This window comes from Asterias amurensis, chromosome 5, assembly GCF_032118995.1.
Source record: "Asterias amurensis chromosome 5, ASM3211899v1".
Taxonomy (NCBI): domain Eukaryota; kingdom Metazoa; phylum Echinodermata; class Asteroidea; order Forcipulatida; family Asteriidae; genus Asterias; species Asterias amurensis.
In genome coordinates this window covers 9,029,050-9,056,992 of record NC_092652.1, presented here as the reverse complement: position 1 = coordinate 9,056,992, position 27,943 = coordinate 9,029,050, and the positions used below count along the sequence as shown (strand labels likewise).

General features: G+C 39.4%; 1 protein-coding gene and 1 non-coding gene across 3 annotated transcripts; one reads left to right on the top strand and one right to left on the bottom strand.

Annotated features, from left to right (window-relative positions):
• Positions 1–30: 30 nt before the first annotated feature.
• LOC139937028 (uncharacterized) lies at positions 31–27,819 on the bottom strand. 2 transcript variants are annotated; one of them, XM_071931974.1, is made up of 11 exons: positions 27,612–27,819; positions 23,602–23,677; positions 21,830–21,975; positions 20,025–20,141; positions 18,488–18,545; positions 15,029–15,377; positions 10,354–10,394; positions 9,114–9,226; positions 7,960–8,109; positions 6,219–6,510; positions 31–4,813 (listed from the first exon to the last, which is right to left on the bottom strand). In XM_071931974.1, the coding sequence occupies exons 1-11, from the start codon at positions 27,735–27,737 to the stop codon at positions 2,682–2,684; spliced, it is 3,600 nt and encodes a 1,199-aa protein (XP_071788075.1). In that variant the 5' UTR covers positions 27,738–27,819; the 3' UTR covers positions 31–2,681. The 2 variants fall into 2 exon arrangements, with proteins under 2 accessions (XP_071788075.1, XP_071788076.1); XM_071931975.1 differs by having other exon boundaries at positions 15,029–15,371.
• On the top strand, positions 10,716–10,788 carry Trnan-guu (transfer RNA asparagine (anticodon GUU)). The gene has a single exon. It is a non-coding gene; the product is annotated as a tRNA-Asn (tRNA).
• Positions 27,820–27,943: the final 124 nt, after the last annotated feature.

Below are 27,943 nucleotides of genomic sequence, written 5' to 3'. Positions count from 1 at the left end.
AAAAACTGACACATTTTAACAAGTTATAAATGATGGAAGATTCTTAAAATTTATTTCTCCAACCGCGAGATGAAAACTTTCACATGTAACCAAATACAAACAGGTAAGGAAACCAACAGAACTCCACAAGCTCCAGTTCTCTAATACGATAAACATAATTTGAATAGCAGACTAAGTGTGTCTTATACTTCAACACATGATGACTCGGCGATCCAATGGAAGACTTTCAGGACGCTTGGTGGCAGCAGACCAGGTAAAATCCATTGTTCTCAGTAATGGGCGCATGCTCAGAACGACGTAAACAATGGAAATTTACCTGGTAAGTCTGCTGCCACCTAGCGTCCTGAAAGTCTCCCATTGATTGGAAACGACTATCCTTTAATAATTACAGCAACATTCAATGACCAACAAACAACACTCCCTTCTTAGGAAACACTAGCTGTTGACAATGTAACACTTTAAGAAAACATTCCCTTGAAAGAAATGTGGGTTTAGAAAGAGGAATTCAACACAAATTCAAATCTGAGAAAAGTTTCTGCACGAAAAGTTTCTCAGATTGTGTATTCCAATTAAATTCTTCCTAGGAAATTTGACAAGGAAAAGTAGCAGATTGAATTTGATGTGCTATTCCAAAAACCAATGATGTATTTCTCCCTTTACCAATTGTTAAAGGCAGTGGACACTATTGGTAATTACTCCAAATAATTATCAGCATAAAACCTTACATGGAAATGAGTAATGGGGAGAGGTTGGTCATCTTCAGATCAATAGTGCTCTATGAAATCGAGCCCATATGTGAAACAATAACTGAACTCATCTCTTTGGAATAGCGTCCCACTTCAACTCAGAAAAGCAGATACTTGTTCCAAATTCAAAACTCACCTCAAAACATATCTATTTCGGAAACAATAGCCTCCAAACTTTTAGTTGTCTTGTGTCATTGTGTATTAGCAGAGTTCTTGTTTTTTTGCGCCAGGAGTGTCATCATTGATAGACATGGCGCACTAGAAATGTTCATTATTATTATATCTATCATAAACCGGAAAACAGGCAAGTTTTATACCAAATAAGTTTCTGATCACAGAACATAATTACTTTTTTATTTATGTAGATACTAAACACTAGTTTTTTTTTTAAATATTATTTCACAATACGGCAAGCAAATTTAAAAAAAAAACAATAGATGAAAAAAGAAAGATGATAAGCAATAAAATTGTTTTTGACATTTCTATTGGAACTTAACATACAAATAAGGAGATTACAAAATTTCAATGATTTTGTATAGTATTTTTCACTTTTGGTTAATAAAACTGAGATTAAAAAAGAGGAAATCAGCTGATTTGAGAGAAAAGTGCATGCCTGTTAACCAATTTCGTTATTGGAAACAAGTTTTAAAATTAGCTAGCCCTTTACAAAAAGAATTTACTGTTTAGAAACCATGTTCTGGTCTACACCTTCCATGATAATGTAACCCAAATGGCAATGGAGTTAGAAAACATAAAAGAAATGGTAAGTTGGTTTGCGCCAATATGGTACTGTAAATCAGCTATGTAAATGCAGTAACATTTCTAGCTCAAGTGCTTCTGTGTCAGTAAAGATAGAAAAACAAAACTGCATTAGCAAAAAAAAACCTGGTTCACATCAAACTATTTGTTAGTAATAAAAACAATATTCCAAACACTTGGAAAATCCATGTACTTCATTATCTACATGGGATTCTGCACTATCTTTCTATGACGAATTCTCATGACGAACAAATGTACATAGAAAAGCAGACGATTTTGAAACAAATCATCTAAACAAATTTACAAAGAGCATTTTGCTTAGCAGATGTAATTTGTTGGGCTTTGGCAGCTGTAATTTGTTGGCTGCAGCAGGTCCAAACTCTTTAAGCCTACAGAGCTGATAGAGAAGGATACATGGGCACGTTGCCTTCATTTCTCTCAAAATGTTAAAACCAAAAATTGCCTCTGGAAATAAAACCAGCAGAACATATGGTCTGCCATTTTGTCAAGTCACAAATTTGATTCTATAAACTAGGGGACTGTGTTCCGTCATGAAATTACACAAAAACCACATAATTTCAAGGGATATTGATGTGAATCATTACACCCTACTTTTCATATTTATTTCATAACGAATGCGTTTTAAAGTCAAAAGCATCCTATCCAAAGGCAATGTGGCTGCTTAAACAACTATTTTGACTTCCCACTAACTTCCTTAAAGTTTATACCAGTGTAAAGATTTTTCACTAGAACTGATCTTTATTTTTAGGGGGAGCGAGTGCCATCATTTTCCTCTGTCCTTGGATTACAAACAGGGCACTCCTTAAAATTCTAAGTCTTCTTTTTTTAATCTGGGAAACAATTAATTAACAAAGAAATTTAAGGCAAATAACGTTGCTTTGATTGTGAAACACAATCATAGCTAGTCCGCAATTTTATCTTGCAATGTGCATACGAATCACTTTTTAGACTAATACTATGTGATGTTTGGTTCTCAGGAGTGCAAAGAGCTCTGCTCATAAATTCAAGTAGAGCACTTTAAAAGCTTTACTTGCATTTAAAGGACCGGAACATGTTTAGGACGGCAACATCTGGGTACATGTTTATCCAGAAATGCATGGTCCATAACACAAAGGCAAGGTTTGAGGTTTGACATGATTTACACTTACAGGATTATCAATAACGACGCTGGTTGAACCGGTTTTCAGGCTGCATCGGTTGAAATTGATCCATCCCAACGTTACCGCCAGCTCCACCTGTCTGCATCTGTGTCCCCATGAAGCTGCTGGTTCCCATGCCCACCTGTGGAACCATCCCCATATTCCCTCCCAAGCCTCCACCAAGACCTCCTCCAAGACCTCCTCCTAGACCTCCTCCAAGACCTCCTCCAAGACCTCCACTAAGACCTCCTCCAAGACCCCCTCCGAGACCTCCACTGACTCCACCAAGACCAGCACCGACTCTACCAAGACCAGTACTGGCTCTACCAAGACCACCACTAACTGTTCCCAGACCACCACTGACACTACCCATTAAGGAGGTGCTCATGCTACCCATCAGACCCCCTGTGCTTCCCCCAGACACAAGACCTCCACTCAAGAGCTGAGTGGTCATCGAGGGGTTTGTCATTAATGACCCCAAAGGCTGGCTCTGATTCATCAGGGTGGAAATGATTGGAGCTGCTGCAGACATATTCAAGGAACCAGACCCACGGCTCATTGGAGGGTCCAGGTTACTCGGTGGCCAGCTGGCTGACTCCTGCGATGGTGGGGTCCCGAGAATACTTCCTCTGATCTGCTGCGGCTCTTGCTGCTGATTCATCAAGACGTCCCCTCTGCCTAAGATAGAAGTCCTTCTCATGTTGGGAATGGTATTCGATATGGATGTCTGCAAAGCAGTCTGCGCTTGGAACCCCGTTTTCTGCTGCTGTTGCTGCTGCTGCTGGAAAGACCCAAACTGGTTTGCGGTTTGATTACGGTTCAGATTCTGGTTGTCTACAACACCTACGTTGGCCTTCCAGCTACTCCCAGAGGTTCCAGTAGTATTTCCGTCATGACCTCCTTTCCAGCTATCGCGAGAGTCGCCACTGTGTGAAGAAATCCTTATAGAGCCTGCATCCCTTGGTTTATCTCGGTTGTCTCTATAATCTCGGTTTTCCCTCTGCGAGAAAGAGCTATCACCTCCCCTTGTAGACCCTTGGTATCGATCACTTCGATTTCCGGATGAGGTCTTTCGTTCATTCCTATCCAGATCCCTTCTGCTGGAGTCTTGTCTGCCGACCGAACTCTGAGATGACTCCAGTCTTCTTGCCGGCTCATCTATTCTCTTATATCCATCGTCTCTCCTGTAGTTATCTCCTCTTCTCCGAGACCCTTCATCCCGTCTTGTTGCATCATCATTTCTGTTGATAGACTTCTGACGGGAGTTGCTTCTAACATCCTCTATCCTATCCGAGTCAAATCGTCGAGTTTCATCATCAGGTGGCCTGTCATTGCGACGCTGGCTGGAGCTGTCTCTGAACTGGCCTCTGGAACTGGATTCATGCTGAGCACTACCGAATGCTGTCTGACCTAAATCCTGCGAAGTGCCAACAAACCCTAACTGTTTCATCACATTCTGGCCTATAGTGGCCATGGCCCCCACTTGAAGATTGTCTCTCTGATCGTACTTCTCAACATGGCGATCCCCAACACTGACCACCAATCTGGTATCCGTTGGAGGAGTACTGAAGTTTCCTGCCATTGGATCGGTCATCATGGCTCGACGCTTGTGGTCGCCGCCGTAGGAACCTAAATCTTGCTGTGCCAATCCTGAGGTCTCCAAAGTGCGTTTGAGGGTCGCCTGGCGCTCTTGCTCTTGCCTAAGCTGTACCTCCATCTTACGATGCTCTTCAAGCTCCTTCTGGAATTTCTCCCGATCATTTTGCAGCTTGATGCGCTCCTTCTCAATCCTGATCCTCTCTGATTTTTCCTTGTCCAGTTTGGATTGCTCAATCTGCAGTAGCTCCTTCTCCTTGCGCAATTTTCTTGCCTCTTCACGAAACTTTCGTTGGATATCATCTCTCTCCCTCTTGTATCTTTCCTCCCTCTCTCGATCTCGGCGTCGATCATCTGCCCTCATTTCTCTTTCTTTTCTCTTCCTGTTCTCTTCCCTCCTCTGCTTTTCTTTGATTTCATCCAAAGAAAGGACACTTTTTGATCTTTCATTGTCTGATCGAGAGCTAGCTCGATGCGAGTCTTTCCTCTCCGGTGGGGTTTCAGTCTTTTTAGTGGAATCTTTGTTACTCAAAGGTTGCTTTGCATTCTTTCCTGAATGATCAAAACAAAGAAACAGTGTGGTTATAAGACACTGCTGGTGTTTGAAAACTTCCCTGAAAATATTACGTGCCGAGGTGCTGTAGTTTTTGGGAAATGAGTACAACAATGTCATTAAAATAATTTTCGTCTCATGAGACAGAAATTATTTTAAGCATGTACAAACATATTTTCATGACATTGTTTTACTCATTTCTCAAAAACAGCACCTCAGTAAGTAACATATGAAGGGAAGCTTTCCACTATCATTATCTTCAAACCCTGTAAGTTTAATGTAAATCTATGAACATTCTTTAAGGTTAAAGCCATTATACACTTTCGGTACAAAACAAAAAAAAGTTCTTAGATTTACAAATAATTTACAGGGTTTACAGAAGGTAATGGTGAAAGACTTCTCTTGAAATATTAGTCCATGAAATGCTTTACTTTTTGAGAAAACAGTAAGACAATATAAATTCTCGATAGCGAGAATTACAGATTTATTTTAAACACATGTCATGACACGGCGAAACGCGCGGAAACAAGAGTGGGTTTTCCAGTTATTTTCTCCTGACTCCGATGACCGATTGAGCCTAATTTTTCACAGGTTTGTTATTTTATATAGAAGTTGTGATACACAAAGTGTGGGACTTGGACAATACTGTTTATCGAAAGTGTATAATGGCTTTAAGTTTTAAAACATTTTTTTTACAATTCTTTCTTAAGTTACATGTACTTGTAAGTTTACAGTTATAAGCTGTTTCATAGCACAGCACAGCAAAACAACTCTTGTTTTCTTTAAAGTTTTTTTATTGTTTATATTTGGTAATGAGCAAAATTTTGGGTTGAAAAAAGAAACTTTGACTCGAGTGGAATTTGAAACAACAACCCCCGGAATGTGCCTGTGCTCTACCAACTGAGCTATCTAGCCTTATGTTTGCGTCTCCCTATTTTGTCATCTTTGTGCAAGGGTGCCATTTAATTTATATTGTCTGTTTTTAGAAGTGGATCATAGGAATCAATTTCATTTAAAGAAACACATTGCCTTAGATCGGTCGAGTTGGTCTTTGAAAAGCGTTTGTTATAAAATGCATATGGGTAGACAGATGCTGTAAAAGTAGAATACAATGATCCACACAAACATGCCTCGAAATTGCACGGTTTTCCTTTTACCTTGTCGACTAACACGGTCGGCCATCTGACTCCCATACATTGTAAATGGCCGACCGTGTTAGTTTGCAAAGTAAAAGGAAAACCACGCAATTTCGAGGCAAACTTGTGTGGATCGTTGTATTCTTCTTTTTAAACATCTTTCCAACCATATGCAGTTTTTAACAAACGGTTGCAAACGCTTTTTTATAGACCAAGTCGTCCGATCCAAGGCAACGTGTTCCTTTAAATTAAAGTTTTGCTGACAAACCTTGACTACTGGAGTTAGTCGAGGAGCTTCTATTGCTTTTACCCTCTTCTTTTTTCCCAGGTGTATCGTCCTTCTTCGTCACGGTCTTCTCAACCTTGGCTGGGGTTGCTTTCTCATCTTTCTTCTCTGAAGTGTCCTTGGTGTCCTTTGCAACTGGTTTTGGCACTGGCTTGTTGCCGTCCGTGACGGGTGTCTCTTTCGTTTCCTTCTTGGCCGTTGCAGGAGTGGCTGATGAAGACGATGAAGTTGAAGAGGATTTCTGGTTGAGAGGGGTTGGAGTTTGGTTACGAGCCTAGAAAGAAAAGCAAATGTAACACCAATTTTGCATTTACAGAGATGGTGTACATTGGACCAGTATGTAGTTTGAACACAAATCCAAAAGCTCAACTGACATGAACATGATATTGATTCCAATCAGCCCTTTAAAACACTCTCAATGAAAACAACTTTGAGATTATTAATGTGATTCTATCTTATCTTTTGCGCATGAAATAAGCAAGTATGAACACAACAAACATTCTTAACAGGTAGGGAATAAGATGTGTTTCTTGAAAGACTTGAAAATGAAGATCAATGTGCTGCCCTGGTTGTGTACATTCTGCTGTTCAGTTTGTCTCTTCAATATTCCGATCAAACTATTTTGTATCAAACTACATGTAGTTCATTTTGGCAAATATCACGTGACATGAGTATGAGGCAGACTATTGAGCACTTCTTTACATGTTATTTGTAGATTTTAAAGCACATGAATAAAAATAATGTTGTGCAACAAAACTGACACGAACAGGCCTGATGCTTCCTTAATGAAAATATTAGGGCAGTTTTCTCCTTTGTAAAGGCAACTCTAGGAGAAAATTGGGTTGCAACATAGAAAAATGCCTCGAGGAAGCATCAGGCCTGCACTCAGTATACAAATATCGACTGCTTCGAGTGCTTTGGTTAAAACTACGACTCCCGAGGTTTTTTTTTTTTTTTTTTTTTGCAACTTGCCAGACACCCAAGGCCTGAAGGCCACTTCAAGGTGTGGGCTACAATTTTTTTTGTCCAGAGGCCGTTGCCACCTACTCCTAGGGCTGAAACAGGGTTACCCCTTTTACAGTCCATACGGATGTAGGCTTAGGTATCATCAGTCCGAAGTCTGGCCAGTAGAGCAGAAAGCACTACCTCCCCAATTTTATGTAGCAAGTGTGAGATTCAAACCCAAACTCTGCTGATCAAAACAGCAGAGCTTGAATCCGGTGGTCTTAGCTGCTCGGCCATAGTGATCCCTGGAAAAGGAACGGTCCAGGGATCAGCTCGGGAGTCAGAGTTTTAACCATAGCACAAGTAAAAGCAGTAAATGTTTGTGTTATAACATCCCAACAGACTATTTATCATCCTCAAACGCGTTAATTTCATAGGCACATTTCTGATACACTAATGCACAACTGATTGGGTTTGAGGAGGGTAAAAAGACGTCTGGGTACCGCGCGCGCCATGTAGTAGTTTTACTATTGCATGGCAATTGACTATCACACGGCACAGCCGGGTTTCCAGTAAAACTAAGACATATCATGTGACACGCTCTAAACCAATGAAAAGGCAGAACTTTTGTAAGGGGTGTTATAAATATAAAATAACTCACCCTGCTTTTTTTGGAGGTTGTATTCAATACAAATGCTTTATAAACGATGCTGAAAAACAACACTTCAAATACACAGTCGTAAACATTGTGGCAATACACTGTTAAGGGTCGACTTACCCACGTAACATCAATGGTGCGTCCATGTAAAACAGTGTGGTTTAGTTGCTTGAGGGCATTAGCTGCTTCAGGGTTTGATGACATTGACAGGAAACCGAAGCAATGGTGGCCTGGAAGTTTGGCATTCCATATTATCTTGGCTCCAATCACCTAGACCAAAAAGAATTATAAAGATAAAATTAATTTGGGAAGCTAATCATCTTTACTCACAGCCAAGAAGCTGCATTGCGAAGAATGCAGCTGCATCATGGTTGAGTAACAGGCATGGAAGGGGAGCCAGCCACATCAAGCTATATAGATAACATGCATTTAAATAGCGTTTTTATAAAGACACTGGACACTATTATAAAAACACCTGTCTTCTTACTTTGTGTATCTCAACACTCAACATATGCATACAAAAAAAAATTGTGAAAATTTGAGCACAATTGGTCAACGAAGTTGCGAGATAAATAATGAAAGAAAAGACACCCATTTCGTACAGAGCTGTGTGCTTTCACATGCTTGATTTCGAGACCTCAAAATCTAATTCTGATGTCTCGAAATCAAATTCGTGGAAAATTACTTCTTTCTTGAAAACTATGTTACTTCAGAGGGAGCCGTTTCTCACTATCAACAGCTCTCCATTACTTGTTACCAAGTATGGTTTTATGGTAATAATTATTTTGAGTAATTTCCACTGTTGTCTACGGCCTTTAATCGGGGTTTCTAAGTAATAGTTTCTGATAGTAACTAAAAACTCAATATACTGATCCTAACAAAGTATGTTAAAATAAAATAATTTTTTACCTCAGAGCACAACCAGAGATTGGAAGTGGATTTGTTTTCCTTGACATGGAAGAAGATTTAGGTCGACGAAAATGTAGCACAGGAGAGAATCAACGCAAAACTCTACTCACGTATTGCCTAAGCCAGGAATGGAACCAGGGCCGGTAAGCTAGCCAACATTGGTGGTAGACAAGTGTTTTAGGGACTTATTACACATGCACTAGCCACCCATTAACACACATAATTTAGCAAACAGTAAGCTACAATGTATGTGACTCAATTACTTGAAGTCCTCATGTAAGCTCGACCCCGCCCCCCCCCCTCATAAAAATATCCAACAGACATTTTTAAATTCTATTATCACCAAACTGTCCCTAAATTTTTACCTTTCCATATTTGCTGAAAGCAGACTTCAGATCAGCAGCACGTGTTTCTTTAGACAGTCCGCTCACCCACAAGTTGCTATTAGTGGAAGATGACTTCTTGCTTCCCTTAGAGTCTTAAGGAAAATAAACAAATAGCCTAAATGTGTAAGCGAATAAACAAACAGACAGACAAACAGCCTAACATCCATTTCAAATCCATCAAATGGGTTTGTCTAAGCTCTTTACCTCAAGGGGCAAATTTCAGAGAGCTGTTCATGCAGACAATATTTCTTAAATAATTTCAGAACCAGATATATTTTATTAAAGACCAGAACAGACTTTCCAACTGTTTTTTTGTCTTTCTCTCTTCTCATTTACTGAACAGGTTTAGAATTGGAATTTTCCCAACAAAATAGCACAAAGTTACATATTTGGGATGGCTGAAAAACACCCTGCACTAATGACGCAGACTTTGCTTTAGGAACATATTGTCTTGGATTGGACGAGTTGGTTTTTAAAAAGCATTTGAAACCGGTCGTTATGAAAAGCATATGATTAGAAAGATATTTTAAAAGTAGAATATAATGATCCACAAAAATATCAGTCGAAATTGCAGTTTTCCTTTTACTTCGCCAACTAACACGGTCAGCAATTTTATGACTCATCAAAGCGGCGAACTGTGTTTCTTCCCGACGTAAAAGGAAACCCATGCAATTTTGAAGCCTGTTTGTGTGGATCATTATATTCTACTTTTAAATTATCTACAAGTACAATGTATAACAAACAGCTTCAAAAGCTTTTCAAATACCAACGCGACCAATCCAAGGCAATGTGTTCCTCTAAAATATCCTGCTGTCAGACAAACATGCAACAACAGCTATCCGACCACAGTGTCATCGACACGCCAAACTGCACTAGTAGTGCGAGTTATTTGCTAAGTAACCATACAATATTGAAATTTGCCACTTTTGTATGAGATCCGGGTACCTAGCTTATGTTTTTAGCATTAGTGTAGATTGCTATTTGCATAGTCTGGATCCCTATGCCGCAGTAGTGGTAGCTGAAGCTGTCAATACATTTAGGACTAAAGACTAACTTTCCTGGTCCTATGCTCAAAATACTGTCCCTTGGTCATGTGTCATCTGCATCAAGCCATGCTTAAACTTGCAGTAAGCAGTTTTGGATAAGGACAGTAGTACATGTACCTTTATTACTGTTTGCAAATGTTAATATGCCCATGGTCAGAGTTGTAATATTTTACCTTTGCTATCTTTTGATTGAGCCGTACTGGCAGAAGTGGAGCTGGAAAAAACACACAATTATTTCAAAATGTTAACAAAAATTACGCATTAAAAACAGGTTTGTTTTGAAAGTTAAGAAACCATGTATAACACAATTTTCTTATTTCTTCAGTTTTTAAATTTCTTATGTCCAAAAACTCAATCTTGTTTACTAGTTGAAACAAAAAGTCGCATCCCCTTAAGGTGATCCCCTAGATGCCGCTTCCCAGGTTGTATCGTAATTTGGGTGTGATCCCTGGCTACACGGCAGTTAACGGTTGTATGGCTTCTGACTAGCACCCCGAACAAAGATATTGACAAAATAGGGACACCGCCAATATAGGGCTAGATAGCTCAGTTGGTAGAGCGCCGGCATGTTAATCCGGAGGTCGTTGGTTCGAATCCCACTCTAGTCAATTCTTTGTTCAACCCCCAAAATGATTTACAAATTTACCCAGTCAGTTTCCCATGTGGTTTATATTGATATCTGAAACAAAAAGTCGCATCCCCTTAAGGTGATCCCCTAGCTGCCGCTTCCCAGGTTGTATCGTAATTTAGGTGTGATCCCTGGCTACACGGCAGTTAACGGTTGTATGGCATCTGACTGGCACCCCGAACAAAGATATTGACAAAATAGGGACACCGCCAATATAGGGCTAGATAGCTCAGTTGGTAGAGCGCCGGCACGTTAATCCGGAGGTCGTTGGTTCGAATCCCACTCTAGTCAATTCTTTGTTCAACCCCCAAAATGATTTACAAATTTACCCAGTCAGTTTCCCATGTGGTTTATATTGATATCTGAAACAAAAAGTCGCATCCCCTTAAGGTGATCCCCTAGCTGCCGCTTCCCAGGTTGTATCGTAATTTGGGTGTGATCCCTGGCTACACGGCAGTTAACGGTTGTATGGCTTCTGACTGGCACCCCGAACAAAGATATTGACAAAATAGGGACACCGCCAATATAGGGCTAGATAGCTCAGTTGGTAGAGCGCCGGCACGTTAATCCGGAGATCGTTGGTTCGAATCCCACTTTAGTCAATTCTTTGTTCAACCCCAAAAATTGTTGAAATAAAATAACAACTCCTAAAAGTAAACAATTTGTTTTCAGTTATCGAACTACAGATGTTTTGATTTGTATTGAGCTATTTCTGAACAGATATTTGTAGTTGTTGGGTTTGTTGTTATCTACGAGTTAAATACCAGCCAAGTCATCACCACAAGCTCTTATGCTGCTCTAGATGACCACAAAGAAGGCCAGCTCATGGAAGACACCCCCCCCCCCCTGAGCCCAAAACCTGGGTTCATCGGTCACCAGCTCTTTGTGGTCCAACTGGAATTTTGCATCATTAGCTCATGGTAGACCCCTGGAACCTTGAATCACCAGTCACCGGCTCATAGCAGACCCAAATCAACCTGGGTTTCTCAATTACCAGCTCATGTCAGACCAGGCTGGAACCTTGGTTCATCCATCACAGCCCACTGCAGACCCCCTGGAACTTGGGTTCATCCATCACCAGCTCATGGCAGACCCCCTGGAACATGGGTTCATCGTTCACCAGCTCCTAGTAGATCCTGCTGGAACCTTGGTTCATCCATCACAGCCCACTGCAGACCCCCTGGAACTTGGGTTCATCCATCACCAGCTCACGGCAGACCCTCTGGAACATGGGTTCATCGCTCACCAGCTCCAAGTAGATCCTGCTGGAACCTTGGTCCATCCATCACAGCCCATGGTAGACCCCTGGAACTTGGGTTCATCCATCACCAGTTCATGGCAGATCCCCTGGAACATGGGTTCATCGTTCACCTGCTCCTAGTAGATCCTGCTGGAACCTTGGTTCATCCATCACAGCCCACTGCAGACCCCCTGGACTTGGGTTCATCCGTCACCAACTCATGGCAGACCCCCTGGAACGTGGGTTCATCGCTCACCAGCTCCTAGTAGATCCTACTGGAACCTTGGTTCATCCATCACAACCCACTGCAGACCCCCTGGAACGTGGGTTCATCAGTCACCAGCTGCTAGTAGATCCTGCTGGAAACTGGATTCATCAGTCAGTAGCTCATGGCAGACCCCTGGAACTTTACTTCATCAGTCAACAGCTCCTTGTAGACCCTGCTAGAACCTTTGTTTCATCAATCACCAGCTCATGACAGACCCCCCCCCCCTGCAACTTTACTTCATCAGTCACCAGCTCACGACAGACCCACTGGAACCTTGGTTCATCAATCACCAGCTTATGGTAGACCATGCAGACACCTGGATTCACCAGTAACCATGTTATGGTAGATCAGACTGGAACTTGGGTTCATCAGTCACCAGCTCATCGTAGACGCCCTGGAACCTGGAAACATCAGTCACCAGCTTGTGGAAAACGCCCAGGAACAATGAATTCTCAGTCAACAGTTACTGGTAGACCTCTGGAAGCTTGGTACATCAGTCACAAACTCATGGTCTACCCGTGAATCTAAATTCATCAGTCACCAGCTCGAGGAAGGCCCCTGAAGTCAGCGTAACAGATTCTAGCTCCTGAAAGGTCCATGTGGGTGGCTAGATGTTCTCTCAAAGAGACACAAGTAGAATATTTTCATAAAGATGTAGAGATTGTCAGGCTGTCTTACTGTTTTCTTACAAAGAAGCAGGTATCAGGAACAGCAGCAGGTTTAAGAATCAGGATCAGGAACCGGTTACTTGGACTGGTCATCTCCAATTACAACCATACAAAGCGAACAGACAACTCACAACCCACAAACTTGATACTCAACTATCATTTGGCTTCACAAGGACCCTAAATCATTTGATTGACCAGTTGTTTAAAGAAGGATTCCAAACAAACAACAGGATCAGCCAAGAGTTTTGATGTTATCACTGCTCAAAAACACATTTCAATATTGTGTATTGCATCTCATAGGTGATCGATGACATAGCCTACAGCATCTCACAATCCTGTCAACTCACACCTCACCAAAGAACCAAAAACTTGACACCATTCGAAAATTCATAACTACCATGAACAGACTAAATCTCATTTTGCCTTCTACTCTAAGCAACTTGGCAAATTTTCAAGCATATCATGTCCCAATACCACAAGAAATTACATTAAACTCAAGAATCTCAGCACCAGCAGCTTTGGAGCACCAACGTGGCATGGGGTACACAAACAATTCCATCAATGGCAAACTGAGAAACTGGTTTTTAATCTACAAAGCTGGCCATCCCAATAACTTTCTCATACTAAACACTAATTGTGGAGATGCATCCATTCTTAATATTAGCCTCCTAAAGATATCATAATGCGATTTAAATCAGTGCCACAGATTAGGCCTGTGCTGGGTATCCCAATATCTATTTCCCATTGTTTAAAAAGTTTCTTCCATCTATGAAGAGCCATTTACAGGCAGCAGTAAAAAAAAAAAACGACAATTGTAGTGGTGGAATGGTTTACGACAGTTGTGCACAATTTAAACAACGAACTCATCGGTTTTAAAATGGTAATGTTATTAGTAACTTTTTTACAAAGTTGTCTTAGTTTCTTGTTGTGTTTTTAGAATACAACAATCTTAAAATGTTCATTGTCGCATTCTAATCATGATGGAGGAATCTTATATCACAGTTGTATGATACTTTTTAAGCAAGTGCTACACCAAAAATGTACCATGTGAACCTTTCCTATTCCAATGGGGCCCAAGCTCCATTGCAATTGAGCACAACTGGGTCTAATTGCATGGCTCCGCTTACTACTAGCAAAGTAACAGGGCCCAATTTCATAGAGCTGCTTAAGCAAATATTTTTGCTTAAGCAAAAAATTCATTGCTTAGTAAAATCAGATTACCAGCCAAGACTCCACTCAATTGTTATGCTAAGTAAACAACAGCTAAATACTAGTCATAAGCAATGTATATGGCATGAAATTTTTGCCAGTAACATGTGTAAAATAAGCGAGCTATTTTCGTGCTTAAGCAAATTTTTTGCTTAAGCAGCTCTATGAAATTGGCCCCAGTTCTTTAGAAGCAGGGAATTACACGCTTACGTTGAGCCTATTTCACAGGTTAGCAGAACTTTTTGCTATGAGTACTCCACTTACAAAGCTAGCGCAGAAGTTTAGCACTTGCACAGTTTATTAGCGGAGAATGGTGATCATAAGTGCAGCATTTTGCGGTAAGCAGAGCCATGTCATTTGGCCTGAGTAGCTTCTCCAGTTAACCACTCTCATTGCAGCAGTTTGTCTAATGGCTCTGATCTCTACATGTACATCAGCATACGGCGTGCCTCCGAATCCCACTGTTAAGCCATTATGCCATATGGGTAGGTTTATCCAGGAAACATAATGATCATTAGAGGATTTATTTGCATGATTGTTTGTCCATTTATTAAGATATTTTTGCAAATGAACGATAAATTTGCGTGTTAGTTTATAGAAATGTTTAGTCTTAAAATGTGGTTGGTAAGCATGGTAAGTACACCAGTGAAGTACACCATTAAATGTGTTTTGTGTAATTGATGAAAAGTTGGAAAAGTGGGAGTAGTTAAGAAAATGCTAGTTGGGAAAAACAACCCAAAAGAAACTTCCCATGATATTTGGTTTCAAAAACTTACACTTTCTCCATAAATTCTTTTTGTACTGCATGTGAACAATGCAAGCAATGAAATCAAACCTTTTAGTGAGTGCAGTCTCAGATCCTGAGGCGGGGGTCGCTTTCTTCTCAGATGATGATTCTCTATTATTTTTACCAGTTGGGTCAGTTTTTGCCTCATTTACTTTAGATTCTTTGGTTGAGCTTTTCAAGTTTTTATCAGAGTTCTCCCCTTTGCTTTTGTCCGCTCTCTCCCCATGACTCTTCTGACCCGCAGCCTGGGTTGTCCGCTTCTCCGGTGACTGGTCTCCAGCCTTGCCTTCTTTGTCTGAGATCTTGGCGTCGTTAGCAAATTCAACCTCATATTCATCTTTATCACTGGTGGCAGAAGCGGGATGAGCCACATCCTCCTCTGTGATTGCTTCTGCACCTATGAGGGAAGACCCTGGTTACTCTACCCATTGTGTCTCTGTGCACTCCTCAGTTGCAAGCACACAGGAACGGTAGAGGCTAAAACAGTGCTCACATAAAAAACATATACAACAAAAGAAAAAGAAAAATGGTACCTGTAGGAACAGATGTATGTTAAAAAAACATGATGATGATGGTTACATATATAACAAGATGGGGAGTTGGTAATACAAAGATGAACTACTACACATTAGCAATTAGGGAAAGAATGTTATCTTGTACAGATGGCAAGAAAAAAAGGGGTTTCTACAACCAACGGCTGGCAAGAGCAATAATCTTTGGTCATTGTAAGGTTCCTTGCACCCAAATATGATCTTAGCACTGACAGTCAACACATGAATGGAACCAGTCTTTTCCGTCTGTAATGGGAGAGAAAAACAAGTCCAATTTGCCAGAAGAGAATGTTTAAACAAAACTGTTTTCGATTAATTCTTTTAGGCTGTTGATCACTTCTTGCTTCTTTTATTTGGAGTATACACTGAAATTTGCAATAGCTCTTGATGCATTCTTTGCCTCATAGAAGCATTCTTTTTTCCAGACAAAAGTAGACGAGCATGACCGACGGTTGCGTGTCCAAGGTGTAGATTCGTCGTCATCCTTGCTGAACGAAACAAACCAATCTGGTGTTGCACTTTCCTGATAATTATACAATGTTACTGGGCATCATGTATTTGTAGCTTGTAGTGTGATTCTCATGACGGCTCCACCAATTATCCGACGATGAACATATTGATTGGTTTTGCTCCTCTTGTCTTGTCAGAAAGAAAACCTCAAAGGGCTGTCCTCATTCAGGTGAAGGCATGTAATGTCCATTGTCCACACCCGTTTGTCTCATATGGTTGCTAGAATGTTCCAGTGTTCACTCTACTCATTGGAGCTTGCATTCCTCCTTCAGAAGCACAAGATCTGCTAGTAGTCATCCTGAAGAGTAATCCGCCCGACTCCTTCCAATACTCGCACACTTTCTGTATAGCAGGATTAATTCATATTCCATCTGACAAGGATATGTTCCAGTTGAAATCAGTCTCTTGTATATTATCAGTTTCTCAAAACGTCACAAGTTTCTCAAAACGTCACAATGACATATGGTTTGAAAATTGCTCGTTGTCTCTCAATCCCCACTATTTCATGGCTACCAGCAGTTCCTTTGCCTGAATACACTATTGCAATGCCAGGATCCAGTTAATTATCTCATACACACTGAGCAGTTATGGTCACCGCAGCATCGTTTAATGGTTCTGAAACAACATCATTCTACATTTAGTCCATCATGGCGATCAGTCAAATAATTTTATTGCACCAAATGGTGCACTGGTACTAGTTCAACAAAAGTTATTCTATAAAATGTCAAAAATTAGTTAATGGCCCGATGTTTTGACCCTAGCAGAGTCTTTCTCGAAGGCTAATTTCTATAAAATGTCATCGACAGTTCTTCCGAAATCTCCTGATGAAACTGTGTTCAGAGTCCTCCAAAGATGCGCTTGAGGTTGGTACTCCAATGCGTAGTCTCTCAGCTGTTGTGTTGAAACTCATTGACTCAAGCAACCATCGAGTCTTACAGCTCTGGTCACAAGTTACTAAGTTCATTACTTGCAACTGGTCTGTTGGGTTGAAACTTATTGACTCAAGCATCCATCGAGTCTTACAGCTCTGGTCACAAGTTACTAAGTTCATTACTTGCAACTGGTCTGTTGTGTTGAAACTCATTGACTCAAGCATCCATCGAGTCTTACAGCTCTGGTCACAAATTACAAAGTACGTTACTTTCAACTGGTCTATTGGGTTGAAACTCATTGACTCAAGCATCCATCGAGTCTTACAGCTCTGGTCACAAATTACAAAGTACGTACTTGCAACTGGTCTGTTGGGTTGAAACTCATTGACTCAAGCATCCATCGAGTCATACAGCTCTGGTCACAAATTACAAAGTACGTTACTTGCAACTGGTCTGTTGGGTTGAAACTCATTGACTCAAGCATCCATCGAGTCTTACAGCTCTGGTCACAAATTACAAAGTACGTACTTGCAACTGGTCTGTTGTGTTGAAACTCATTGACTCAAGAAACCATCGAGTCTTACAGCTCTGGTCACAAGTTACTAAGTTCATTACTTGCAACTGGTCTGTTGGGTTGAAACTCATTTACTGAAGCATCCATCGAGTCTTACAGCTCTGGTCACAAATTACAAAGTACGTTATTTGCAACTGGTCTGTTGGGTTGAAACTCATTGACTCAAGCATCCATCGAGTCTTACAGCTCTGGTCACAAATTACAAAGTACGTTACTTGCAACTGGTCTGTTGGGTTGAAACTCATTGACTCAAGCATCCATCGAGTCTTACAGCTCTGGTCACAAGTTACAAAGTTCATTACTTGCAACTGGTCTGTTGTGTTGAAACTCATTGACTCAAGCAACCATCGAGTCTTACAGCTCTGGTCACAAGTTACAAAGTACATTACTTGCAACTGGTCTAGTCACTGCAGCTGATCTTGTTTCTTCTCTGGCTTTCACTACATTTCCTTGTCATCCGTTGTTAGGGGATGACTCAGTTCCTTTTAGTAACCGCTAATGCTTCCTAAGAAGCAACTTGAAGAAAAAAAACATGCTCTTGCCAGCCCATTTTTTCCCTTCTAAGATCATTGGACAAATTTTGGGGGACTGCACAATTATAAAATCCTGGACATGGGCTATAGTGGTCAACGATCCTATGCTATTCTAATAATTCAGGAGATAGCCTTGGTGTTAGTTTCGATACAATGCATTTTCTTTAACGGCTAAAAGAATATGGTGTGTATCATGTTTTTTGGAGAGAGTATTTGCCCTGTGCCCTGCCCCCTTCCAAACTGAAATGTACTCCAATCTTTGAGTGCATGAAAACACCATGTAGTCTACAACAGATGCACCCATCTCCTGAATATATTAATACCCTCTAAAGACCAGACAAAGTATTTCTGTTTCACTGGGTACCTTAGTGTTTGACCTAGAACCGCATTGCATTGTTACATGTTACAGAAACACCATCAATAATTCATTTGTTGATTTTAAGACACTTAAGACTTAGAAACTCTACCTTCTACACCGTCTTCCTCGATGTCCTCCTCAACATCTTCTGTATCCTCCTCTTCCTCCTGCAGGTATTAAGAAAACAAACAAAGACTTACTCCTCAAAAAGTTGTTAATAATAAATAGTAATAATATGACTTGTAATGCGCACATATCCACCCTGCTGGGTGTTCAAGGCGCATTTTAAAAACTAAATCAGCATCACCACCGGCATTCTAGCTTTGTTCTGAAGACGAGTAGAGTATAACGTTCAAAATGCTGAGACCAAACCAGCTTTTTTCAGTGCCACACTCACTCAAAAGAGAATTGTTACATGGTCGTACCCCCATAGTGTAATGATTGTGTGATTACATGTTATTTTTTGTAGTTGGATGTAATTTAGGAGTAATAACAATCAATTTTAATTTCAAGCTTGCGCTCTTTAGGTATGGAATAAAAAAAACCTTAGTCTAGTGTAACCTACTTTTGCAGGCGCAGTTTTATTTGTCTGTCTCTTTTAAGCAGTCCATGACAACAAGTCATGTCAGATGCACATCGGTAAGACAGCAACGTAAGCGCGGTCGTAAGCAAGAGGGCTCCCGACCACTACGTCACAACGTTGCTCATGTTTATGCAAATGTTGGGAAAATCTTCTAATTTATTTAAAACCCTCTTAAATGAAAACAAATTTTGAAGAAAACAGGGATATTTGCGCTGCAAAAAACAAATTCTTTATTGAAATGAAAAAAAAATAAAATAATAATAATTATCCATTTCACATCTCTTTTTAGTCTAAACCCCATCCGGATAATGAGCAGGAAACCTAATTTCTCTGCCACTCTTGGTAGTGGTGACCTTTGAAGGTAAACTTTCATCGATCACCTGTACACTCTCATCTTTACCCGCTTGGGTGCTGCTGGAAATTACCCACCCAATCCACAGTCTTCGTGTACTACTTTACCATCTTCTGAACTGTCGGTTCCAAGTAGTTTATTACACATTCGCCTCAACTAAATTGGGATCTCATGGTTCTCGCACTTCTTGAGCAGATCGTGATGTACGACTGTGATCTTCTTCCTACCGTGAATCTTTAAAAGTACCGGAGAGAAAGGTTCTACAACCAACAATTGCCCCAAGCCATATGGGCTGTAGTTTGCGGGTTTGGCCAGGTTTAGAGGCTTTATTTAGTTTGTACAAAATGACACCCTCCTCAAATCCACAGTAGTTTCGTTTCAAATCATAATTCTTCTTCAGGTAAGTTTGTGCGGCCCTGATATTTCTGTGAATATTTGCCATATAAAAATGGTCTTGATGCTAGTGCCAACAAATTCAACAAGCGCCGAGTACGTCAACAGAATATTATTGTTCACAGTATCAACCAATGTCATCAGAAAGTTATTTTCAGAAAGAATATCACCAAATGTTGATTGATTACAGAGCTATTCCAACCCCTGCCAAAATTGTCGAAGAGCTCAGAAATGTAAAATTAAATCACACAAATGTAACTCAACTGAAGAGGGCGCAACAAGTAGTTCCAGAAATCTGCCATTGTTTGGATGCCTTACCTCATTAGTAACCATTTGTTCATTCTCCAGGCTCAAATTAAAGACATCTTCTTCATTCTCTCCATCCAAGTCCTCCTGAATGTCATGAACTAAATCCCCATAAATGTCCTCTTCCTCCTACACAAACACACAATAGACCACTTAGTGTTATAAACTCATTTTAGGTTAGCGTTAAGTGTGAAGTATGAAAGCATTACTAATACTTATTGTTAGAAGCCTACTGCAGACTTCCATGATAAAAAACATTAAGAAGCATTTCAGGTAAATAGTTGACATACATGTACTTGCTCACGGTCAAAAAAGGATTTTTTTTTATACTTTGTGGGTGGAAGGGCCTTGCGGTGCAAGTAAACAAAATTGCATTTTCAATTCCATATATAATGTTGATTTTGCAAGTTCTAAAAACATACTGTAATGCACGATGCAAAAATAGCACAAGGGTGATATTTAAAGCAATAATTTTTTTTTCTGAAGGAAGGCCAAGGATGAGACTTTGTAGTGTTATACAAGGTTTTTTGAAATAATTTTGCTTTTTGGTCGGGTGGAGTTGTAAATATGAGCTAAAAAACAGTTTTTCAGACCCCAAAATCGGCCTAAAATGGCCAAAAAACAAAATGAGCCGTAACCATGGCAACGGGCTATATATGGAATTGGAAATGCAATTTTGTTTACTTGCACCCCAAGGCCCTTCCACCTACAAAGTATAAAAAAAAAATCATTTTTTGACCGTGAGCAAATATGTCAACTATTTACCTGAACTGACCGATGAAATGAGATGAAATGAGATGAAATGCTTCTTAAAAGAAATATTTCATCTCGAAGTAATAGGCCTTTTTGGGGTATAGCAGAGTGATAGGGGTGTACTGTTTGGTTTGGGTGTGTACAGACACACTAACCCAAACCTTATAGTGTTGTATTGTTGTGTCTGCCATATATGATTGTGTCCGCCTTTTTAGAGCTTCTGGAGCAACTGCTCCCCTTTATTGAGGGGCTTAAACGATGCAGATTAAATCTGTATGTTTATAGAAAGAGTTGTAGCTTGACCAATTTTAGTGGAGGGCAATACAATATACTTTTTTATAAATAAATTCCACCAAGGAGAGCAGACCAACAAAATTATCCAGTTTCAATTGTTGGGCCATTATTGTGCCAGCTTTAGGCATGCTGCCAGGTTTTTAAACTATTCTTGTTATATGAGGCCACACAATCTATTACATGGCCTTTTGATCGTGTTCATTCTCTGTGACATTTGATAATCCTTACCATTAGCTGGGTCTCAGATTAACATACAGTGAATTTTTTTTTAAGGCAGTGGACACTATTGGTAATTGTCAAAGACCAGTCTTCTTACTTAGTGTATCTCAACATGTACACAAAATAACAAACCTGTGAAAATTTGAGCTCAATTGGTCATCGAAGTTGCGAGATAATAATGAAAGAAAAAACACCCTTGTCACACGAAGTTGTGTGCTTTCAGATGCTTGATCTCGAGACCTCAAATTCTAAACCTGAGGTCTCGAAATTCATGGAAAATTACTTCTTTCTCGAACACTACCTCACTTTAAAAAGGAGTTGTTTCTCACATTGGTTTATACTGTCAACTTCTCCCCATTACTTGCTACCATGTAAAGTTTGATGCTAATAAATATTTTGAGTAATTAATAAAAGTGTCCACTGCCTTTAAGGTGAAATCTGTGTTGGGCGGCACTATGAATTAAGTCCAAAAAGTGCTGGGCAATAATTAGGAGTCCTGGGCAGGCCCGCCCGCCATGGCTACATCATTGATTGCGTCTTACTATACATACTGGATTGGCTTCGTCAGAATCTTCAATGAGTTCCATGACAATTTCGTTATCTTCTTCTTCCAGAATCTCCACCTCTCCTCCTTCCTCGCCAACATCATCAAAAGCATCTTCCTCATCATCAGCCTCTCCGATTTGAGTCTCCTCCCCTTCAAAAAAGAACAAGTTTGAAACGAAGACGGTCAGCTTGTATCAAAGCCTAACACTAGTCAAACTTACCCATTTAAAAAGTATTATAAGGCATGACTGGTTATTCATTAAAACTCTCACCCCATTATATACCCTGCCAAATACAACAGAATGCAATATTTACAGTTGAAATGAGAACCATGCCAAATGCAACAAAATGCAACAAGTGCAGGCATGTTGTTTGTGTTAAAGGAACACGTTGCCTTGGATCGGACGAGTTGGTCTATTAAAAGTGTTTGAAACCGTTTGTTATGAAATGCATATGGTTAGAAAGATGTTTTAAAAGTAGAATATAATGATCCACACAAGTATCACTCGAAACTGCACGGTTTTCCTTTTACGTCGCGAACTATCACGGTCAGCCATTTATGGGAGTCAAAATTTTGACTCCCATAAATGGCCGACCGTGTTAGTCGACAGGGTAAAAAGAAAACCACGCAATTTCGAGGCATATATGTGTAGATCATTGTATTCTACTTTTACAATATCTTTCTAACCATATAAGTTTTACAACAAACGATTACAGAACGATTTTCAAAGACCAACTCGACCGATCCAAGGCAACGTGTTCCTTTAAGACTGAGCAAGGGTGTTTGCCCTGCTAAATTCAACAATATGTTCATATTAGTGTACTGTACTGCAATTCACCATAACCCAAAAACATCAAACATCAATTTATGTACCTGCAAAATACAACAAAATGCAACCCCTATTAAGTAAAATCACTTTGCTGCTAAATGCAACAACTTCAGCCAAAGAATGACATCGGAGTTGACTGCCAACTGCAACAGAGTATAACAACTTTTATTTGTGCATACTGTTGCGTTTAGCATGGTTAGGGTTTTAAGTTATGTCAATAGGAGACTTTCCAACGCTAGGTGGCAGTAGACTTACCGGGTAAATTTCCATTGTTTACGTAGTTCTGAGCATGCACATAATTCTGAGAACAATGGATTTACCCGGTAAGTCTGCTGCCCTCTATCGTCCCAGAGAGTCTCCCATTTGTTTGGAGGCAAACTTTGTCAGGTAAGAGTGACTGGCGATCGTCCAGGTACGGTCTCCATACTTATGGGGGTTATGGTTCTGGCTTATGCCCTCTATGTTTTTTTTATTATTATAAAAGTGCAAACTTCTCAAAAATGCATCTTTTATAATTTAAAGCCATTATACACTTTCGGAACAGAAAAAAAAAAAAAAAAAAAGTTCACAGATTTACAAATAATTTACAGGGTTTACAGAAGGTAATGGTAAAAGACTTCTCTTGAAATATTGTTTCATGAAATGCTTTACTTTTTGAGAAAACATTAAAACAATTATCGATTCTCGATGTCGAGAATTACAGATTATCGTAAACACATGTGTTGACAAGGCGAAACGTGCGGAAACAAGGGTGGGTTTTCCCACTATTTTCTCCCGACTCCGATGACCGATTGAGCCTAAATTTTCACAGGTTTGTTATTAATATATAAGTTGTGATACGCAAAGTGTGGGCCTTTCGACAACTTGTTTACCGAAAGTGTCCAATGGCTTTAAGATGCATCACCTTACAGTTGTTACCTCAATAAGCTGAGATCAGGTTTACTTACTTGTAGTCTTGACTTTAGGTGAAACGCAACTTTCAAACATTAAGTTTTCAGGATCTTCTCCATTCTCCACCAAAGCCTGTAAGAAAGGACAAAGAAAACATTTCATTAAAAGACCAATCACATTTTAATTAATTGCATTTGTTCATACTTCCACAATATTGGATTCTTAAAATCAGTACCAAATAAAAAAAATTAACAGTAAATGAAAACTGTAAATAATCACAAATGCATGACTGGTATTGACCAGTTGAGCTTTGTTCACAATCAAACAGTAAACAAAATCAGTCCGATTATTGAGCTTTTTTTCTATATATCGATCGACGGACACTTGTAGCACCTTGTAAACCCTTATAAGGTGCTACATAATTGGGTCTCAGAATTCATAACTATCAATAACCTCAATTTCTGTATAAATGTATACTTAGAATTTGAAGATGCTATGTCAGATTTTGGGCCCCAAACATTAAAAAATAGATTTTTTTGAGTGAATGGTTGTTCAAAGAGTATCACCCGCTCTAATGAAAAAAAGTTTAACTTAAATAACTTTTAATGGTCAGGAACCATGAATTTTTAAAAAAATGTTTCTTATAAAACACATAAGAATTGGTCACGTGATATATTGTCGGGATCCCGACAAAAACTAATTTTGAGCACTTTATTTCACTGCTACTAATAATTGGTGGACTTTTTCGAGTAATGGCTCAAAATGAAAGCTTGTAACTTTCTCTTCCCCAATCAAAATACCTATTGAATTTTAAACCAAAATTGTTGGGTCAAATCGGCCAAAAATCTGACATAGCCTCTTTCAGTACCTTGTTTGGTAGATACTTGCGCTATAGTATAAGTACAATAAGACTTTGATATTATTATTTTTATTATTATTAATATTAATATTATTATTATTCTTATTATTATTATTATTCTTATTATTTTTATTATTCTTATTATTATTATTATTATTATTATTATTATTATTATTATTATTATTATTATTATTATTATTATTATTATTATTATTATTATTATTATTATTATTATTATTATAAATGGAACCAAGCCCAGAAACAGCCCTAGATGTCAGCTGTGCACCCACAAAGCACCCAGTAACCCTACCAATATGCCATCTCTCATAGGGCAAACTAGAAAGTCACTGCGACAACGATTTGACGAGCAGAGTAAAGTTAAAAATGATGAGACCAAACTGGCTCTTTTCAGAGCCAACACTACCTCAAAAGAGAATTATTACATGGTTGTTGTACAAGTTTACTACTATATGTATTTATAGTTTGTTTTTAATACATATAACCAGTAACTCAGAGCGCTGCTTTTTGCCTTGCCATTTCCTGCATAACCTCAAGGTGTGGCCATTGTTCAGCAGAAAGCATTCACAGAGACAGACTTGAAAGGGAATCTGCTGAACAAAAGATCAAAAACCTTGTTTGTATAAATCAAGGACTTAATAGGGACCATGGTTTTCTGTCCCCCCCCCCCCTACCAATAATAAAAGCTCTTTCAACCTTACTCAAACTTGGTATTGGGTTCATTCACCCATAACATTATAAGTTTGGCACACTTGGTTTTACTTGTGGGATCACTGGCTTGTCCCCATTATTGCATCTGATGTAAAGGAAGTAGTGCTTGCTACACAACCTTAAAGGGATGGTACACTTTTGGTCGTTACTCAAAACAAACATTAACTTAAAAATTTACTTGATAACGAGCGTTGGAGAGCTGTTGATATTTTAAGACATTGTGAGAAAAGACTCCCTCTGAAATAACGTAGTTTTTGAGAAAGAGGTAATTTCTGACTCAAAAAATAAAAGACTTCTAGCTAGAAGTCACACAAATTCGTCCAACAAATGTGTTTTTTCTTTCATAATTTTCTCGCAACTTTGATGACCAATGGAGCCCAAATTTTCACAGGCTTGTTATTTTATGCTTATGATGGGATACACCAAATGAGAACACTGGTCTTTGACAGATATTACCCAACATGTTCTGTGCCTTTAAAGCCATTATACACTTTCGGTAAACAGTATTGTCCAAGTCCCACACTTCGTGTATCACAACTTAATATAAAATAACAAACCTGTGAAAATTTAGGCTCAATCAGTCATCGGAGTCAGGAGAAAAGAATGGGAAACCCACTCTTGTTTTTGTGCGTTTTGCCATGTCATGACATATATGTTTAAAATAAATCCGTAATTCTCGCTAACGAGAATTGGTATTGTTTTATTGTTTTCTCAAAAAGTAAAGCATTTCATTGAATAACATTTCAAAAGGGTCTTTCACCATAACCTTCTGTAAACCCTGTAAATTATTTGTAAATCTGTGACTTTTTTTTCTGTACCAGAAGTGTATAATGGCTTTAATAAATGTAATCACAATTAGAATAAGTCTAAACCATGGAGGAATTTCCTCCATGGTGTAACTAACTACCAGCTAACTTGTTGGTTTTACCTATTACGACCTTAGTATGATCAGACTACATGTAACAAAGCAATTTTATATTATTTGTAGGGGATAAGGATTCCCCCTGGATACTACTAGGGCAAACATTTTAAAACACTAGACACTATTGGTAATTTGTCAAAGACTAGTCTTCTCACTTGGTTTATCTCAACATGCATAAAATAACAAACCTGTGAAAATTAATTTTAGTTTTTACCCATACACCGATGTGTGTTAGCACTGTATACTCAGTAATACCCCTAGTTTTGTGTAATTGTTAATCACAGTTACATTACTTACAGTGTGGGATTCAAACCCACGACACTTGCAATTCATTTCTAGAGCAGTGTCTTACCAACTACAATGTAGACTACCGAGATTACCCGGTAGGCAATTCGAATCCTATGTTTTGGCAGCGGGTACCGCAACGATATAATAGATGTTAAATTTACATCGGGGATAAAGAATATTAGTTTAGGTTTTTAACCATACACCGATGTGTGTTATCACTGTATACTCAATACTTTTTCCTAGTCCTGTGAAAAAATATCACAGGCATACTAGGCTGGGATTCTAACCCACGACCCTTACAATTCTAGAGCAGTGTCCGAAAAGTTTCTGTATGGCGCCACCACTTATTCATTCGATATGAAATAATATAGTATCAAATTTACCTCAATGAGATATTACTTTTTTGTAAAAATGAGTGAAAAAGTGGTGGCGCCATACGGAAAGTTATCCGCAGTGTCTTTTTTGAATTGAATTGAATTGAATGGTTTATTCGTCAAGTATATAAAAATACATGAAATTTATAATTCTCTGTTGTACAGCAAGATATAAAATATTAAAAAGTAAAATTGGGCAAGACAATGCCTGCCAAAGATCCGCGAAGATTTAACAGTTCCTTGCGTCCATACACAATGCGTTCATGTAATGGCCACTCACATGCAATGTTTCCGTTGGATAGTGTAGCACAAATGTGTCCAATAGCTCAACAGAGGTATCAAAACTACAAGAAACCACACCATCACACATCTGGTGCCATAATGTAGACCAGTAAGACAAACTAAGATGATAAACTAGGACGGATACAGTAAAAAATGACGAATTTCACAACATTGAACGAGAGCTGTACAAAAAGGTGGTCGCCGCGGTGCGGCACCCCAACTAGACTACCGAGGTTGCCCAGTAGCTAGAGCTAGAGGCAGTTTGAATCCTATGTTTTGGCAGGGGTACTGCACATTATTATTTCTATTTGCATCGGAGAAAAAGAATATTAGTTTTGGATTTTACCCATACACCAATGTGTGTTAGCATTCATACTCAGTACTTTTCCCGAGTGTTGTGAAAAAAATATCACAGGCAATTCACTCGGGTAGAATGTTCTACCACCATGCTACGACTACGAGTACTAGCACACAACTATCTCCATGCACACAACAACACAAGGGAGAAGGGAGAAGCTACCTCCCCGCCCTGCTGAGCAAACGAATCCGCGCACATACAGCAAAGAGCATCCACCAAATCTGACAAAAATAAACCATGAAAAAACCCATTACCTCTTGCAGCCTTTCCAAAAGAACAGCTTTAACACCTTTATGGTCAAGGCCTCTCTTTTCCAGTTCGGCTCTCAAATCCTTGACAAGAAGCTCCGATAACTTCTTCACTACGACAGTGTCGGTCATTTTCCAGTATTTTTGCACCACAGATTTGGCAACAGCACCCAAACACCTCACCACCTCTCTCTCAGGATTTGTTTAGTCTGGTAGATTTGTATCCGTATGTATGTAGCGCATAATGAAAAATAGCGGCGCTCTCCCGTTGTACATGTACGACCTTTGATCTGTACAGTGTCTGCTGCGGCAGCAGCCAAACCATTTCGCACCACGTG

Coding starts and splice junctions, on each gene's coding strand:
- LOC139937028 (XM_071931974.1), bottom strand. CDS start 27,737: ATGACCGACACTGTCGTAGTGAAGAAGTTATCGGAGCTTCTTGTCAAG. Junction 8,110..9,113: donor CTTTCAGCAAATATGGAAAG/GTAAAAATTTAG, acceptor TTTTTGGTCTAG/GTGATTGGAGCCAAGATAAT. Junction 4,814..6,218: donor GACTAACTCCAGTAGTCAAG/GTTTGTCAGCAA, acceptor TTGATCATTCAG/GAAAGAATGCAAAGCAACCT.